Genomic DNA, 17,864 nt, shown 5'->3' on the forward strand with positions numbered 1-17,864 from the left:
GAATCACTGCTTTTGGTATATTTCTTTTTGATGTAGTTGTTTGTTTTCTTTTTCCTTTAGACCCTTAGAACATGCTCTTCATTGGTGGGTTAGGAAAGAAAATAGGGATTCTTGCATAAAGTCAATTACAATCTGTATAGGATATTTGAATTGATTTTGGTGGGGGGGGGTGGAGAAATGAGCTACAGTCCATAGGATTGCAAAGAGTCAGACATGACTGAAGTGACTTAGCATGCATGCATGGGGGGAGAAAAATAATAGTTTTTTCTATTATTTTATTGAAAAAATTATTTTTATAAATATAAATAAAATATATTTTAATTATAAAAAGATTTTTAATACTTATATTTAAAAATTTTAATTATTTTATTAGATAGGACTGTGTGCTATAGCGTTATTTGAATCATTGTGTTTGTGTGTGTATAACTCTCATTAATAGGAAATCAAATGAGAATTCACTGTGCTGTAAGATAATCAGTATTCTCATGGAAATTACTTAAAATATTTTCACTCAGTTATAAATTCCTTAATATAGAGATAATTACAAGATTGTAGCTATCCTTCTGAAGTTCAGGTCTGAATTTAATGCAGTATGTCAGTTCACCATTTTTGCTCTGTGACTGCTCTTTGTCATTTAGTTTTTGAAAGTTATACACAAGGGCACTCCCTTTTTAGACCATTTAAATATCACTTTATTTAACATTCAGCTTATCTTTCTACCAGTTAACAGCTATCATGGCAGCAACTGACTGGTATCAGAGTTGCTTTAAAGTATAGCTCAGCAGTATGCCCATTAATCTGTTTTGCTCACTTTTTAAAGACTTAATTTGTTGGGGGTAGCAATTAAGTGACTTGATGTTCATTTATACTGTGAGTATTTTTTTATAAAAAACATTTCAACACATGAGCAAAAATCCAAATGTGAACAAGAAAAAAATGTTACTCATTTCTTCTGTTCCCACATTAAATGCATATCATGTTTTATTTGTTTCCTTCCAGTTTTTTATTCAGTTATAGTATGGGTGTAAATATGTATGCTGCTTTTCAATTTAACTTCAAAAGTACATCCCTTTGTTGCTAAAATCTTCATAATTTAATAATCTCATAAAATATTATTGAATTGTGTCTTTTAAAAAAAAAAAGATCCAAGAATAGCAGTGAATATATGCATAAAGGCTAAAACTTGAGGATTTTGAATAAATATAGAGAAAATTTGAAGCTAACATGTTCATTAACAACTGGTAGAAAAGCAAAAACAAGTAGTACTCAAATAAGTACTTTTGTAGGTCAGTATCAGAAACAATAGGAGCATGGTTCTTAGTAACGGGAAGTAGGTTTGAGAGTGTCATGAAGTAAGTACTTGGGTCAGTTTTGTCTGAGAAAGTGAAAAAATACAAGAAGTGGTGTCTCAGTTCCACAGACTTGTATGTCTGTGTGTCTAGGTAGTTTTCAGTGTATTCTCAAACTTATTTCTCAGTATGTGTTGTTGCTCTGTTTCCAGGATTCTTTTTCTAGTGTGTTTCACATGGAGTGTGAGGAATTAGAAAAATCGTCAGATACTTTAACACGGTAAGGACTTATGGTCTATCTGTCATTTTCACATGTACATAATGCTGGTTACATAGCTATTTCACGATCTGTTTAAGACACAGAAGCTGCAGTTGCTTTTTTCCTCCTACAAGTAACTTCATTTGTGAAAAGACTTTACTATTTGACGTTATAGTTCCAGGTTTTTTCCACTGCAGTTGACCTGTTGGAGAATTCTTCCACAGAGTGAATAGTGTCACAATTAGTCTAGGCCTGGTACAGTGTTTTCTGTGAGCTGATTCATTCAAGACCCACAGACATATATTTCAGATATATTTTTGCTTTGTACTTTGGTCCCTCGGTGAAAATTTGATAGGCTTCTGAGTCTGTTCAGATTTGGAAATAGCCCCGGGATTTAACTGACCCCAGAAGGGTGCCTGCAGTCTCCATCACACCAATACATGTATGCATGGCAAGAATCAGAAATCTGTTGTAGTTCATTTCTTTTTCATGTTCTTTGTAATTTTAAAATTTATATTCATTTTTTGTTGGCTGGTACACAGAAAAAATAGAAAGTCAAGGTTATATGTATCAAGGTTATAGACGTTACTGGCCCAATTTTATACGTGCTTTCTGAAGAACTTTAAAAAGGATTTAGAGTTAACTAACAAATGTTCTTTCTCATATTTTTGTACCCTTAGCAAATTACTGGTGGTGTTTGCTTAAGCAATTGGGTAATCCCAGGAATATAAGTCTGCCGGGGTCAAGCGTCAGGAATTCTTGGGCATAATGCCATTTGTATTTTTCATTATTTATTTCTTTCAATTATTTCACTCCCTAAAATAATTCATGTCAATTTATACTACCCCTTATTAGTGATATTATAATTAAAAGCCGCATATTATCATGGAAATAGAACATTATTTAACTTTACCATTGACGTTAAAGTTCCAGAGTTTTCACTCTACAGTTGACCTATCAGAGGATTATTTCATGTTGGTGAATGATGTCACAGTAATATCCTCAGGAACCAAGTCCCTTGGTGGTAGTTCTTTAAAAACAATCTCTGTGCAAATCTGTAGAACATTCTGTAAGATAACCGGCCTGAAGTGAAGTGAAGTGAAGTTGCTCAGTCACGTCCGACTCTTTGCGACCCCATGGACTGTAGCCTACCATGCTCCTCCGTCCATGGGATTTTCCAGGCAAGAGTACTGGAATGGGTTGCCATTTCCTTCTCCAGAGGATCTTCCCAACCCAGGGATCGAACCTGGGTCTCCTGCATTGTAAGCAGACACTTTACCATCTGAGCCACCAGGGAATAACTGGCCTAGTCTCTTCAAAAAGTCAACAGTCATTGGATAAAATGGAGGGAGCGGCTGTCCTTGGACATGACAGCCAAATGCAGTACATGAACCTTGATTAGATCCTGCTGCTAAGTCACTTCAGTCGTGTCCGACTCTGTGCGACCCCATAGACGGCAGCCCACCAGGCTCCCCCGTCCCTGGGATTCTCCAGTCAAGAACACTGGAGTGGGTTGCCATTTCCTTCTCCAATGCATGAAAGTGAAAAGTGAAAGTGAAGTCGCTCAGTTGTGTCCGACCCTCAGCGACCCCATGGACTGCAGCCTACCAGGCTCCTCCGTCCATAGGATTTTCCAGGCAAGAGTACTGGAGTGGGGTGCCATTGCCTTCTCCGATTAGATCCTAGTTAAAAGCAAATAGCTGTCAAAGACATTTGTGAGGATAATTGAAAATCTGAATATGGACTGGATACTGGATATTGGTGTGGAATTATTGTTACCTTTTCTTTGGCATTACTAAGTGGTTAGTAGAAGAATGTTCTTATTTTTAGTAGATTCGTGCTGGTTTATGTAAGGATAAAGTGTTAGGATGTCTGCATCTTAGTTTAAAATAGTTCAGATGGGCCGGCTGGGGAGGGAGTAGGGTGTAGTAGGGTGGGTGGGTTATGAATTAGGAGGTTAGGACTAAGCCTATATACACTACTGAATATAAAACATAATCAACAAGGACCTCCTGTATAACATAGGGAACTATACTCAATATTTTGTAATAATCTATCAGGGAAAAGAATCTGAAAAAGGGAAAATATTCAGTTATGTATGTGTACACATGACATATATGTATTATACACGTATATATACATATATAACATATATACATATATGTATATTGTGTTGTACACCAGAAGCTAACATGACATAGTAAATCAACTGTACTTCAATTAAAAAATTTTTTTCCTTCAATTAAAAAAAGATATTTTCAACAACAAAAAAAATATGGTTCAACAAAAAAATAAAACAGTAAATATATCTAAATATAATAAAGCAAATATATCTAAATTTAGTATAAGTAAATGAATATATTTGCACATATGTAGATATAGCAAATGTGGTAAAATATTAAAAATTGTTGAATCTACGAGTAGGATATTTATTTTGCTTTCAGCTTTCTTATGTATTTCAAAAGTTCACCATAAAAAATTGGAAGAAAATGTTTGTAATAAAAAGATGGAAGTAAAATTAAAATCATCTTTGTAGGTCATATAAAGCCAAACTGTCTGAGCTTGCAGCTGCAAGAACAAAATGCTTGAGTGTGCAACCTGGTTTCGTCCCAACCTCCCTCGTTAGCACGGACCCCATGGACCGGTGTGGGGTCTGCAGGAGCTGTCTTCTGCCCTGTATGCCTTTCCTGTCTTCTTCTCTTCCCTTTCATGGCATTTCCTGTCCTTTTCTGTGCTCCCCATCAGGATGGAGAAACTGTTGACTCTACTGGTTTAAAGTTGTTACTTTGTTAAGTGATTGTATTTAAATCAAAACATTATATTAAGAGTATTATTTTACCAATATGATACAATGAAAGACCTTTGCTTCTATTAAAAGTATTTCAGGAAGCTGCAAAGGAGCAGATGTAACTTAGGGACAGATAGGGAATGGGTTTGACTTGCAGGGTACACCTGACCTAGGCTGTGACCGCTGACCTGGGTGTGCAGTGGGTACTCAGGGTACATAAACCATGGAATCTCTACCCCAGAGATGTTTCTGCTACCCTTGAATTTTTGTTTCATAAAATTATATCAGAATAGCTGACCTTTATTTCCCTTTTGGCATTGTTGGTCATGAACTGAACTTTATTTCCCATCTCCACATCTGTTCTTTCCTAAGCTTCTGTGTGTATATTTTCTGGCATTTTTAACATTGCTTTAGTGGATTTTGAATCCTTTTTGAATATGTGATAGTATGTACATGTCCTGGTGAATATGTATGTATCTTTCTTAAGTGCTGGTATTGGGCTGTACTGCCTAGGTCAGTTATGAAGTCTTATTCTTAGGAGGAACATTAATAGATACTATTTTTATTTTATGACACCATAACATTTTTGTTGCTTTTTATAATAAACATTTTAGAAAACTTTGAAACATTAAATATTTGATTATTTTACTTTTGGCTTGCATAAATAATGATTACTATGTAGACAAATATATATATATACATGTTTATTTATGAATTTATATATATCCAGAGGAGAATAGGAAAATGAGTATGATATGCATATTAAATGTATAAAATGATGAGAATTCCCTAGCCATCTAGTGGTTAGGACTCTGTGCTTTCACTGCCGGGGCCTGGGTTTGATCTCTGCTTGGGGAACTACAAATGCGCAAGCTAAGAGGCACAGCCAAAACAGAAAAGAAAAATGTATAAAATGAGGAATTATCTATATTTACCTTTAAATGTATTTGTGTGGCAGCATATTTCTGTGTACTTTAATGTATTCACATTGGGATTCTTCTTATTAATTCAGGTAAGTCCTCTAATTCTGATAGTTGAACAAGCCCAGTGATTTGGTGTAATAGTGACCTCTACTGGTGAATATGCATTAAAATACTAAAATCTTACTATATATTTGATTTGTGCTACTGTATACTTGTTTTGTTTCTAATGAATGTCACATTCCCTCTCTGTAAAAGAAAATATATCTTTCCACTTTTAAAAAGTATTCCAAGACAGTCTTAGTGTAAAGATTTTTTTATAAAGGATAAATGTCAGTATGGTTACCTTAAAAGACTAATTTTATATGGACCATTTTAACTGATTTCATTAACCGAGTTTACAGTAATGGAAATTATCTAACACCAGTGCCTTACATTAGCTAATAGTTAGCTTTTAATCTAATGATGCAGTACAAGACCTCATAGTGATGTATGTTTTTATTTTAATAAAAATTAGATATCAGGCTTCATTTTGTGAAAACTAAAATGGTGTTTAGTAACTTTAGCTTTGTAAAAGGACTAGCTGATACTGACCCTTGGCTAGCAGATTCTTTATTACATTTCTGAAATTTCTTATTGATAGAATTTAGGCCTTTCCAGTTTTCATTATTAAACAAACACTTTGTCAATGCAAACCTCTTTCATGAGATGAAATGCTTGGCAGTTTGATGATGTTAGCAATAAGCAAATCATTCTTTTTAGGCAATTATGTGTCAGTGGAAAAGTATGGCTCACTTAGTACTCTTCTAACCAACCATCTGATTAACTTTTAAAAGATAAAACAATTTATTGAAGACAGTTTTGAAATGTTAAGTATACAAATAAAGAATAGTGAAGGTGAACATTATACATAATTATTAGAATTGTATTATCGATGGGATCAAACACAGTAAGCTCTTGGGGTTTGTAGAAATTGAGAAGTGAAGGTCATCTCCAGATGATGGGAGGTTTCAGAGTTTTCTGTGCTTCAATTCAGAGAGCCACCTAATTAGAAGGAAAAGTGAATGTGATGTTATACCATTTCTGTAAGTTCGTAATTTTAAGAAATAGATGTTTTAGTGCTATAATTCCAAATTAGTTAATTTCATGTTAATTGTGTGCTGTGCTTAGTCTAAAGTCAGTTGTAACCAGCTCTTTGCAACCCTATGGACTGTAGCCCGCCAGGCTCCTCTGTCCATGGGATTCTCCCAGCAAGAATACTGGAGTGGGCGCCATGCCCTCCTCCAGGGGATCTTCCTGATCCAGGGATCCAGCCCAGGTCTCCCGCATTGCAGGTGGATTCTTTACTGTCTGAGCCACCAGGCGAGCCCCGTGTTAATTTTAAATGCATATTTTATCACATAATGACAAACACATGGAATTAATCCTTTAAGCTCATGTTCTTGGAATATATATACTACTTGTTAATTATAATTACATTGGGAAACATATTTAAACGCAGGAACACCTACTATTTGTAAAATAGTAAAAAGATTTGTACTCCTTTAAAAAATGGTAGACACAGAGTATGAGAGTGTAGACTCTGACATCGGACTGCTTAAGTATTTGGGTTCATCTGGCTCCCTCTATTGAAATCATGATAATAACAAAAGTCATATGTCGTTATCATCATCATCATCATTGTAAAAGACGTTTGGACAAAGGAATCCTTTTCCAGTGTACTCCTTTCTCTTTGTAGATGCTTTTTCATTTTTCTTATCTTTACTGTAGCATCTTTTATTTTCCTGAGACTTCTGTTTTCTATGAAATATTTATTGTTTTAAAATAGTTTTGTTAACCAAAATCCTTCACTTATCTCATAACCTTTTCTTGGGATTCTCCCCAGGTAATTATGTACAAAGTATTAGGAAGCCAGGCATATCCTAGGTCTAATGTCTCTAACATTTTTCATGCCTTCTCAGATTATCAGTCTAGGCTCAGAAGTGTTCAGTCTGAAATTCATCTATTCCTCTGTTACCACGGTCGTTTCCCTTTCTTTCTTTTTCCGTTGTATATAGTACTGGACATAAGTTCATTACCTGACTTGGCCAGTTACACTTAACCTAAAGTGTACATCAAAGAACTGAAAGTCACTCAGTCGTGTCTGACTCATTGCGACCCCATGGACTATAGAGTCCATGGAATTCTCCAGGCCAGAATACTGCAGTGGGTAGCCATTCTCTTCTCCAGGGGATATTCCCAACCCGGGGATTGAACCCAGGTCTCGATCTGGGTTCTCGAACCCAGAAGAAGAGAATGGCTACCCACTCCAATATTCTGGCCATATCAGAGGAAGGAAAGACAAAAATATCTTGGCCAGGAATGAGGCCACTACTTCAAGAGTCTTTGTGGTATCACTAGTGATCAAGAACACCATTTGAAACCACTGTCCTAGAAGCAGTTTGCACAGGCTGAGTGAGAAGGAAGATAGGAAAAGATTGGAAACTTGAGAACTCAGAGCAAGTGGACAGTTTTCCTGAGACACCACTTAATTTTGAAATGTTTCCGTCTATTCAGTTCAGGCAGTTCAGTTGCTCAGTCGTGTCTGACCCTTTGCTACCCCACGGACTGCAGCGCACGAGGCTTCCCTGTCCTTCACCAACTCCTTAAGCCTGTTCAAGCTCATGTCAATCGAGTTGGTGAAACCATCCAACCATCTTATCCTGTCATCCCCTTCTCCTCCTGCCTTCAATCTTTCCCAGCATCGAATGAGTCTTTTCAAATGAGTCAGTTCTTTGCATCAGGTGGCCAAAGTATTGAAGTTTCGTCTTCATCATCAGTCCTTCCAATGAATATTCAGAACTGATTTCCTTTAGGATGGACTGGTTGGATCTCCTTGCAGTCCAAGGTACTCTCAAGAGTACCTTGAGTACTTCTCCAACACCACAGTTCAAAAGCATCAATTCTTCAGCACTCAGCGTTCTTTATAGTCCAACTCTCTCATCCATACATGACTATTGGAAAAACCATATCTTTGACCAGATGGACCTTTGTTGGCCAAGTAATGTCTCTGCTTTTTAATATTCTGTCTAGTTGGTCATAGCTTTTCTTCCAAGGAGGAAGCATCTTTTAATTTCATGGCTGCAGTCATCATCTGCAGTGATTTTGGAGCCCAAGAAAATAAAGTCAGCCACTGTTTCCACTGCTTCCCCGTCTATTTGCCATGAAGTGATGGGACTGGATGCCATGATCTTAGTTTTCTGAATGTTGAGTTTTAAGCTAACTTTTTCACTCTTCTCTTTCACTTTCATCAACAGGCTCTTTAGTTCTTCTTCGCTTTCTGCCATAAGGGTGGTGTCATCTGCATATCTGAGGTTATTGATATTTTTCCTGGCAATCTTGATTCCAGCTTGTGCTTCTTCCAGCCCAGTGTTTCTCATGATGTACTCTGCATATAAGTTAAATAATCAGGGTGACAGTAAACAGCCTTGATGTACTCCTTTCCCTATTTGGAACAAGTCTGTTGTTCCGTGTCCAGTTCTAACTGTTGCTTCTTGACCTGCATACAGATTTCTCAGGAGGCAAGTCAGGTGGTCTACTATTCCCATCTCTTTTTTAGTTTGTTGTGATCTACACAGTCAAAGGCTTTGGCGTAGTCAATAAAGCAGAAGTAGATGTTTTTCTGGAACTCTCTTGCTTTTTCAAGGATCCAGAGGATGTTGGCAATTTGATCTCTGGTTCCTCTGCCTTTTCTAAATCCAGCTTGAACATCTGAAAGTTCATGGTTCACATACTATTGAAGCACAGCTTGGAGAATTTTGAGCATTCCTTTGCTAGCGTGTGCGATGAGTGCAATTGTGCGGTAGTTTGAGCATTCTTTGGCATTTCCTTTCTTTGGGATTGGAATGAAAACTGACCTTTTCCAGTCCTGTGGCTGCTGCAGATTTTTTCAAACTTGCTGGCATATTGAGTGCAGCACTTTAACAGCATCATCTTTTAGGATTTGAAATGGCTCAACTGGAATTCCATCACCTCCGCTAGCTTTGTTTGTAGTGATGCTCCCTAAGGCCCACTTGACTTCACATTCCAGGATGTCTGGCTCTAGGCTCTAGGTAACCATCGTGGATATCTGGGTCAGTAAGATATTTTTTGTATAGTTCTTCCCACTATTAGGCTTTCCTATTTCTTCAGTTAGTGATCTTACAGTTACTGTAGGCACATCCTTTCAGAAATTTACGGAGTAAATTTGCATAACCTGACCATCTTTGCCAAGTTTATTCCCATCACCAGGGAGTGTAGGAAGTTTCCTAATGAAAAGGCATATTCTATTCTGTTTTCCCAACTCTGGCACTGGCATTATACTTACAAGCCCTCTGACATCAGGTTAACAGGTTCTACCTGTTAAGCAAGAAACTGGAAGAAGAGTTGGGAAAATATTGTAAGCTCAAAAGCATTGTTTTTCATTTAAATACATGTCTTAAAGCACCTCAAAGCAGAAAAATGAAGAGAGAAAAACTTAATAAAATTCTAGACCTGCCCGATTTTTCTCTTGTCTAAAATGTGTAAAAGATTATTCTCTTGGTATGAGTAGACAAATAAGGAAATAAAAACAGACACTCGACTGTAGACATTCTATTATCTGATGAGAAAATAAGACATAGAGGAAAATTCATATGGATTTCACATTAAATGGCACAAAAATCAACATGACCGTTAACAGTGGTAATATTACTTAATGACATTTTAAACTAATTTTCGATAGCTGAAAAGTTGTGAGCCTTTGTTTTTTCAAAAAATTTCAATTATAGTAACTACTGAAGTTGTGCATCATCGAATATGTTTAAAGCTTCATTTTCTAATTAAGCTGTACACTTTGCTCCATAATTTCAGACTGCTATGTTTCTCTCATAACCATCTATGTGCCTGTTTTACCTGCGTGTTTTCACTGCATGGAAAGAACTCACCTCTGTTCTTTCCACAGGGAACGTGATGCAAACAGAATCAATTACATGTATGCTCAGTATGTCAAAAATACCATGGAACCACTTAATATCCCAGACGTCAGTAAGGACAAAAGATTTCCCTGGACAGTAAGTAACCTGCTTCTAGACTTGGAGCTTGACGGCTGTTTTCCTATCGGACCTGCTCTGTACTAGTTACTCTTAACCGAAGGACCGGCTCCAGAATTGACTCTTTGGAAGTGATCTGTGCTTGTCCCGATCTGAGGAAGGGAAATAAAACAGCTCAGAACATCTGTTCAGAGGTGGTCAGCAATACCTACGTATTTTTCTCTGTACTTTTTGTCAGTTTTTTAAAAATGTATTAATGAAATATCATTAACTTTGAGGTAGTTTTACTGTTACCTACTTAATATCAATTGACACTCTTTAGATAGTATTTCTAGAGTTCCCGAGTTTGTCTTCAAATATTAAGTTCCGTATGGCTTGAGTGTCTGTAACTGGTCATCTACCACAGTGAACAGCTTGTGAAAAAACAATGAGTATTTGTTTTTCTTAACAGCACACCTACAAGGGTCAGTTTCTTAGACATTGGAAACTTTAGGTTCTAGTATGTTCTCTCATCTGACTTAAGAAAAGCATTGCAGTTGGAGGCAGCTGCCTTGACTTTGTTATTTGCATATCTAGGAGACCTTTTTAGGACTGTAGCAATATGGACAATAGAAACAGTGGTAAAACTAAAGAAAGAGACATTTGTAACATGTAGAATCCTTGGTGGTGTAAAGATTCTGATTTCTACCCTTCTTATTAAGTTACTTGAGACATCTACTACACAGGGATAGTTGGAACTCAGTAAATATTTTGCTTAGTACTACTGTAAGCTGCTTAAACTTTAAAATGGAAAATAAAAGAAATATAGGTAAATAAAATGGAAAATAAGAAAAAAATTAAACATAGGATATTTATTATTTTTAGTAAAGACTTTTTTATTGCATTTATATGAACTTCATTATAATTTGTGCATTTTTTACACTCTGATGTTATCTCCAGCTAATAAAAGATAAGCATATTAATAACTTCATATGTCCAGTATGGTTTGTATAGCATCTAATGGGCAGACAATCTGTTCATAGTATTTAGCTGTTTTGCTTTTCTTTTCTTTGTTTAGAATGAAAACATGGGAAATATAAACCAGCAGTGCATTAGAAGTTTGCTTTGTACACCTATAAAAAATGGAAAGAAGAACAAAGTGATAGGTAAAGCCTTTTCATTGACCTCCACTCTGCACTTACTAAAGAAAAACATATATTCCTAGAAACTTCTTTCCAGTGTAAATTTAAGGACTAAAATATGGAAAAAAGATGAAAATTGGAATGATAAAAGAATTTTGAAATAATTTTACCTTGGTAAATGTCGACAAACATTTGTTAAATATCTTGTTAAATATGATATACTTTTGTAATTATAATCCTGTTTCAACAGAGGTTTTGTTTAAAAATGACATGTTGAAAGTTAGTAGACTGAGGGATATCAAATTAATAATGTATATTGTTTTAAAGCCTCACATCTTAGTTTATGATTTTTCTTTTTTTGAATATGTGGTTTAGATTGTAGATTGTATTCATTGACTACTCCATGTTTTCCGGCACCCGGGATAAATCAGTGAATAAGTCAAAATCCCTGCCTCAGGGAGTTTACATGCTTATATAAAGTTTAGTAAAACATGTCTACTGCGGGAATGGTGGAAGAAGGCATTCTCAGAAAAATGAGATGATGTTTCCCGTTACTGACATATTTGTTTCTTGGCACTGCAGGTTATATTAAGAGTCGAAAAGAAAATTTATATGCCAATTATGGCTTCCTTGGTGGTTCAGATGGTGAAGAATCCACCTGCAATGCAGGAGACCCAGGTTCAATCCTTGGGTCAAGAAGATCCCCTGGAAAAGGGAATGGCAACCCATTCCAGTATTCTTGCTTGGAGAATGCCATGGACAGAGGAGCCTGGCGGGCTCCAGTCCGTAGGGTTACAAAGAGTTGGACACAACTGAGTGACTAACACATGTGTGATTGATGCTGTAAAAATAGCTTGAACTGTTAAATATTCCCCCTAGAAATTGAAATAAAGGTTAAAACTTTTAAATAAAAACCCTAATGGTGCAAAACTTAGCTGTATAAATTTACCTTGAAAAACCTGATTAGTTTCCAGGCTGAAAATCAGTTTCCAGAAAAAAAATTTCTGGTTAGTTCCAAGATTTGACTGTAATTTTATTAAAGAAGAGTATCAGTCAGAAAGGTGGAGGAGGGAGGTATTGTTTATGAAAGTGGGGAGTGGGGAGACCAGTACTAAAATTGCCTCTCCAGTTCTGTCCAGTAGTCTGGGAACTTTGGCCCTTTCGTGGAGATGGGTGTGGAAGGCTGTATCAGTGTACAGGCTCTTCTGACCACTTGACGAGACCAGCACATGGGTGGCCATGCATGCAGCAGGTGGTCCTGGTACTTCCCAGTGATTCCAGTTCTCCTGGTGTGCATCCTTGCTTTGAGACAGATACACCGACTTACACCTTGAAACAGCCCACCAATCTGACTTCCCTCGTTCTGATTATTTACTTTCCAAGATACGTTAACTCATGTGAGGAGAATGCCTTCTTCCTAGCCTCACGAATGCAAGGCTCGCTTTGCCAGTTGTTCCTTTTCGTAGATCAGTCCCCTGGACTTGAGGTCGTGGGCTGAGTTACAGGTGCACTACTCGCATTCCTGAGGCAGATCCAGTTCTTGTTGGTACCCATTTCTTGATACTATTCTGGTTTTATAAGTCAGTCTCTGAGCTGAGGTACTGTTCTGCACCCCAGAGAGCAGGAGATGTCCTCGGTGTGGTAATCTGCTTTGCGAGCCTCTGAGGCTGGGCTCACTGGTAAATTGCCTCATCAGCCTCTTGGAAGACAGCCTGGTGACTCCCTGAAGGCTGTTCATCACTTGCACGCCTCTCAGTTCTCAGAGAAAAAAGGAGAAGCTAGTGAACTCATGTATTAGCTCTTTTCAAGAGTATCACTGATCAGATCCCTAACAGAGACCAAAAAACCGACCGAGGTGCCCTACGATATGACACTGAGTAAATGTTTAGTTAAAAGTTTATATCCTAGGGAGTTAGGTGCAAACTACATTGCAGATGTTATGCTTTTTGATAGAAGTGTAGAGCTTACAACAAGCTGCCTTGACCTTTGAAAACGTGAAATGAATTCCAGAAGTGATGCACCATTTATTAATACTAATATGTTTTGGTGAGAAGGAGGGTAGAGTGGCAGCTGGCCACATTAAGTCATGTCTTCACTTTTTCTCAGCAGCATCTCTTTGGAATAATTGGGAATGGGGAGTGGCTGGAGGAAGTTATAATCAGGCTTTTTCATCACTTTACACAAGTGATAAATAAGAGTCATTTGAGGAAGCACAGAGATCCATGGATAGGAATAGGACTCAGGATATCCACGTGGTTCCACTCTCCGTTTAACCTTGTAAACAGTTATGGGCACCTTATACAACTAAGTCACACCCTTCAGATCCCTTCAGAATCCACCTTCTATGGTCCTGTCATTGTTCCAGACAAGTGAACAAGAAATGAACAGTACCAGCTAAAGTAATCAGACTTCTGTCTGCATATATTTTGTGTCATTCTTATTTGATAACAAGAGTCAAAAGTAAGCAAATGTTGTTTTGGAGAAGGAAAAATTCCCTACCAATTAGAAGAAAGAAAAATACCCTAGTGAGATTTCTGGTGGGGGTTCAAGGTAATTCCAATAGGGAAAATTTTCAGTGTTCCCCACTGTTCTGTAAGTGGGGACAGAGTTCTGTAAGTGTGACAAAACAGAGAATTTGAATTCTCAAGTGAACTTTATATTCACAGATGTACCATGGAAAATAGCATGGTTGTAATAATTTTTCTTATATGTCACAGACCAGATTTTGCTATTATGTAATTCTAATACATAATCCCTACAGAGTTACATGCGGAAAGACAGATGGGCCCATGTGTTTTTTGTAATCTTTCTTTCCTTCCTTTTTTTCCATTACTGACAATTAGATGAAATTGTAGACATTAGAGGAGTGCAGGGCCTGTTGTATCATTAATGTTTGCTCAGTGGTCTGGCTGATACAGAATGTTTCCACGACTTTGTTTCCAACACTATTAAGAAGCTCCTTTCCTCATGAAGCATTCATTTATTTTAACCAATTATTTCCCCTATTTATTAGATTACATTTGTCTTTTTCTTATATTTACCAGAAATACTCATGCCTATTTTCCATGTCAGTTTCAGGGCATGTTTTGAAGAAATCAGTTCCATTCCCATCCAAAAGGAAAAGTTGTTGAGAACATTTCCACTTTAGATAACTTACATTTATATCTCTTCTTTTAGTGAAAAAGTGATGCAAGTCATAGTGTTACACCACATGTTATTTGACACAGTGAAGTATGAGAGAGAAGTATGTATTTCTTACTGAATGTATTTTCTAAACTCATACTGTCAATTCTTTGCTCATCTATGTGTGGCAATATGATTCCAAGGCATAAGTAAATGCTGTAAAATTATCTAAGTTTAAATTCGACTTCTACTTAATTTTCTTTTTCATATTAAATTATATCATTTGGCAATCTATTCAGTTGTTTGTAAACAGATTTGCTAGGGTTTTCCTAATGCAAACGTAATTACATTGTGCAGCGTCATACGTGGTACATGTTGCCTGTGTTGCTTACGGGATCCAGTTTTTCCCAGTTAGAGAACTGTAAATTGTGTTTAATGATAAGAAGCACCGGAAAATAAGGCTGTAGAGACAGTAATAATTGGAAGAAAATGAGAGAGAAAAAATAAAACTAGTGCATTATATCTTTAAATTATAAAAGTGAAAATCTACAGAATGAAAATAAACATAAGGATTATAGTTTCAAGAATTGATTGAAGAAATAGAAAAATAAGAGAAACTTCCTAGTAGCCCTGGAAAACAGAGCTTACCTTTACTGGACGACCAACATTGAGGAATTTCTAGAAGATACTAACATGAAGTATATACTGTTTATAGGAACACGCTGTACACAAAATGGGCAAAATTTGAATAGAGATAACAATATTAGTATCAGAGAGGGTAGATTTTAAGATAAAAGAGCATAATGTACAGAATCACTTTGCATCGAATAAGTTAAATTCACAGAGGGAAGTGTAATTGTCATAAATGCCTCTAATAAGGTAAATAACATCATTGATATATAAAAGTCAAAGCTATTAAAAATACAAACAGAAGTGGACAAAACGGTAGTCATAGTGAGAGTCTTTAATACATTTTTCATAAAATGCTAAATAGGAAAAAAGGAAACATTAGAATTGATTAATATAAAAAATGAAATGATTTAATTGGCATACATTTACTTTTATATGTCATAATTTAAAAACAAATTCCTTTCAAATATCCATTAGAAATTTACAAATACACACATACAACATAAACTTAGTCATTTCTGGAAAGTAGAATTGAAAACTACTGTCATGGATCACAGGGCATTAAAACTAGAAATGTATAATAAAAGGATAAATTAGAAGGGAAAAGCTCACTTAGGAAATGAAAACATTCTCCCAAATGTCAAAGAAGAAATCAAAAGTCAAAATGAAAGTATAGCATTTCAGAAAATTAGTGGTCACCTCAATTTAATATAAAAATGCAAGGTATAAGGTCAAAAATGTACTCAGAGATGTAGAGTTTTAAATATTTTGCTATTTTCATTGGGAAATAATAAACTAAAGAGCTGCTTGATGAAAGTGAAAGAGGAGAGTGAAAAAGATAGCCTAAAGCTCAACATTCAGAAAACGAAGATCATGGCATCTGGTCCCATCACTTCATGGGAAATAGATGGGGAAACAGTGGAAACAGTGTCAGACTTTATTTTTCTGGGCTCCAAAATCACTGCAGATGGTGACTGCAGCCATGAAATTAAAAGACACTTACTCCTTGGAAGGAAAGTTATGACCAACCTAGACAGCTTATTAAAAGGCAGAGACATTACTTTGCCAACAAAGGTCTGTCTAGTTAAAGCTATGGTTTTTCCAGTGGTCATGTATGGATGTGAGAGTTGGACTATAAAGAAAGCTGAGCACCGAAGAATTGGTGCTTTTGAACTGTGGTGTTGGAGAAGACTCTTGAGAGTCCCTTGGACTGCAAGGAGATCCAACCAGTTCACCCTTAAGGAAATCAGTTATGAATATTCATTGGAAGGACTGATGTTGAAACTGAAACTTCAATACTTTGGCCACCTGATGTGAAGAGCTGACTCATTTGAAAAGACCCTGATGCTGGGAAAGATTGAAGGCAGGAGGAGGAGGGGACGACAGAGGATGAGATGGCTGGATGGCGTCACTGACTAGATGGACAGGAATTTGAGTAGACTCCGGAGTTGGTAATGGCAGGGAGCTCTGGCGTGCTGCGGTTCATGGGGTCACAAAGAGTCGGACACAACTGAGCGACTGAACCGAACTGAATCAGGAAATAATGAAACTATTTCAACTAAGTGTTCATCTCACTCCCCACACTGCCCCCAAAATAAATAAATGAATAGGAAGAAAGAAAGCAGAGGAAAGAAATTGAAAAGAGAAATTTATGAAATGAAAAGGGATAGTACAATGAGATGATGGGCAAACACTAAACAAACATCCAACACAGATAATGAGGGAAATAGATCAGATCAGTCGCTCAGTCGTGTCCGACTCTTTGCGACCCCGTGAATCGCAGCACGCCAGGCCTCCCTGTCCATCACCAACTCCCGGAGTTCACTCAGACTCACGTCCATCGAGTCAGTGATGCCATCCAGCCATCTCATGGAACAAGAAAAGAAATGTAATTATAGATGCAGAAAAAGTATTAAAAGATGTTATGTAATACACTGTACCAAAAAAGTGGTATGTTTTGATGAAACAAATTGTATAAAAATTGGTAATAACCAATACTAAGGAGAGTTTAAAATTTCTCATGGAAGTAGTTGAAAAAGTTATATTTTTTAAGTCATTAAAAAAAAAAAGAACATTACCCAAAGTAAATTCTTACCAAAGCAACCAGAGGACAGGAAAGGATGAAATAAGGTGAAGTATGGAAAAGGAAATAACAAAGTAACTAACAACATGATATGACTGTTAAGTGGAAAAACCCAAGAGAATCAGCTAAAGGTAGCTATCTAAAATGAGAGTTGCAAAAGTGCCTGGCTTTCAAATTGTTAAAGGAAAATAACTTGCTTACATGGCAAAACAAATTTGTTGGAAAATAATAATGGAAAAAAATCCCATTTTCAACAGTAACAAGGAATAAACTTTGTCAGAAATAGGAACATCTATGTGAGGAAAACTATAAAACTGTACTAGATAACTTGAAAATCTTCAGTACATGAACTGACAAAACATTTCCTGATGATAAGAATTTTTTTTTAAGATGTTAAGTTTTTGCAGATTAGGTTTTATTTCAATTTTAATACATGTCCTGATAAGGTTGTTTCTCAAAGGGGAAGGGAGTTCTTAACATAAAAAATTCATCTGGAGGATAACATATAAGAAGAATTATTTATAAAATTCTTCTGGAAGGATAGTGTAGAATAATCAGAGTTGATGGATAGAGAATTGTCTTATCAGAAATTAAAATAATGCT

General features: G+C 36.4%; 1 protein-coding gene and 1 non-coding gene across 4 annotated transcripts in view; one reads left to right on the forward strand and one right to left on the reverse strand.

Annotated features, from left to right (window-relative positions):
• PDE5A (phosphodiesterase 5A) overlaps positions 1-17,864 on the forward strand; it is a 151,686-nt gene that overhangs the window by 72,603 nt on the left and 61,219 nt on the right. For all 3 annotated transcript variants that reach the window (XM_070371936.1, XM_070371938.1, XM_070371937.1), the window contains exons 7-9: positions 1,502-1,569; positions 10,217-10,325; positions 11,362-11,449. In XM_070371936.1, coding sequence (XP_070228037.1) covers positions 1,502-1,569; positions 10,217-10,325; positions 11,362-11,449 — 265 coding nt within the window. The remainder of the gene's footprint in view (positions 1-1,501; positions 1,570-10,216; positions 10,326-11,361; positions 11,450-17,864) is intronic.
• On the reverse strand, positions 2,774-2,845 carry TRNAC-ACA (transfer RNA cysteine (anticodon ACA)). The gene has a single exon. It is a non-coding gene; the product is annotated as a tRNA-Cys (tRNA).

Source organism: Bos mutus, chromosome 6 (genome assembly GCF_027580195.1).
Source record: "Bos mutus isolate GX-2022 chromosome 6, NWIPB_WYAK_1.1, whole genome shotgun sequence".
Classification (NCBI taxonomy): Eukaryota; Metazoa; Chordata; class Mammalia; order Artiodactyla; family Bovidae; genus Bos; species Bos mutus.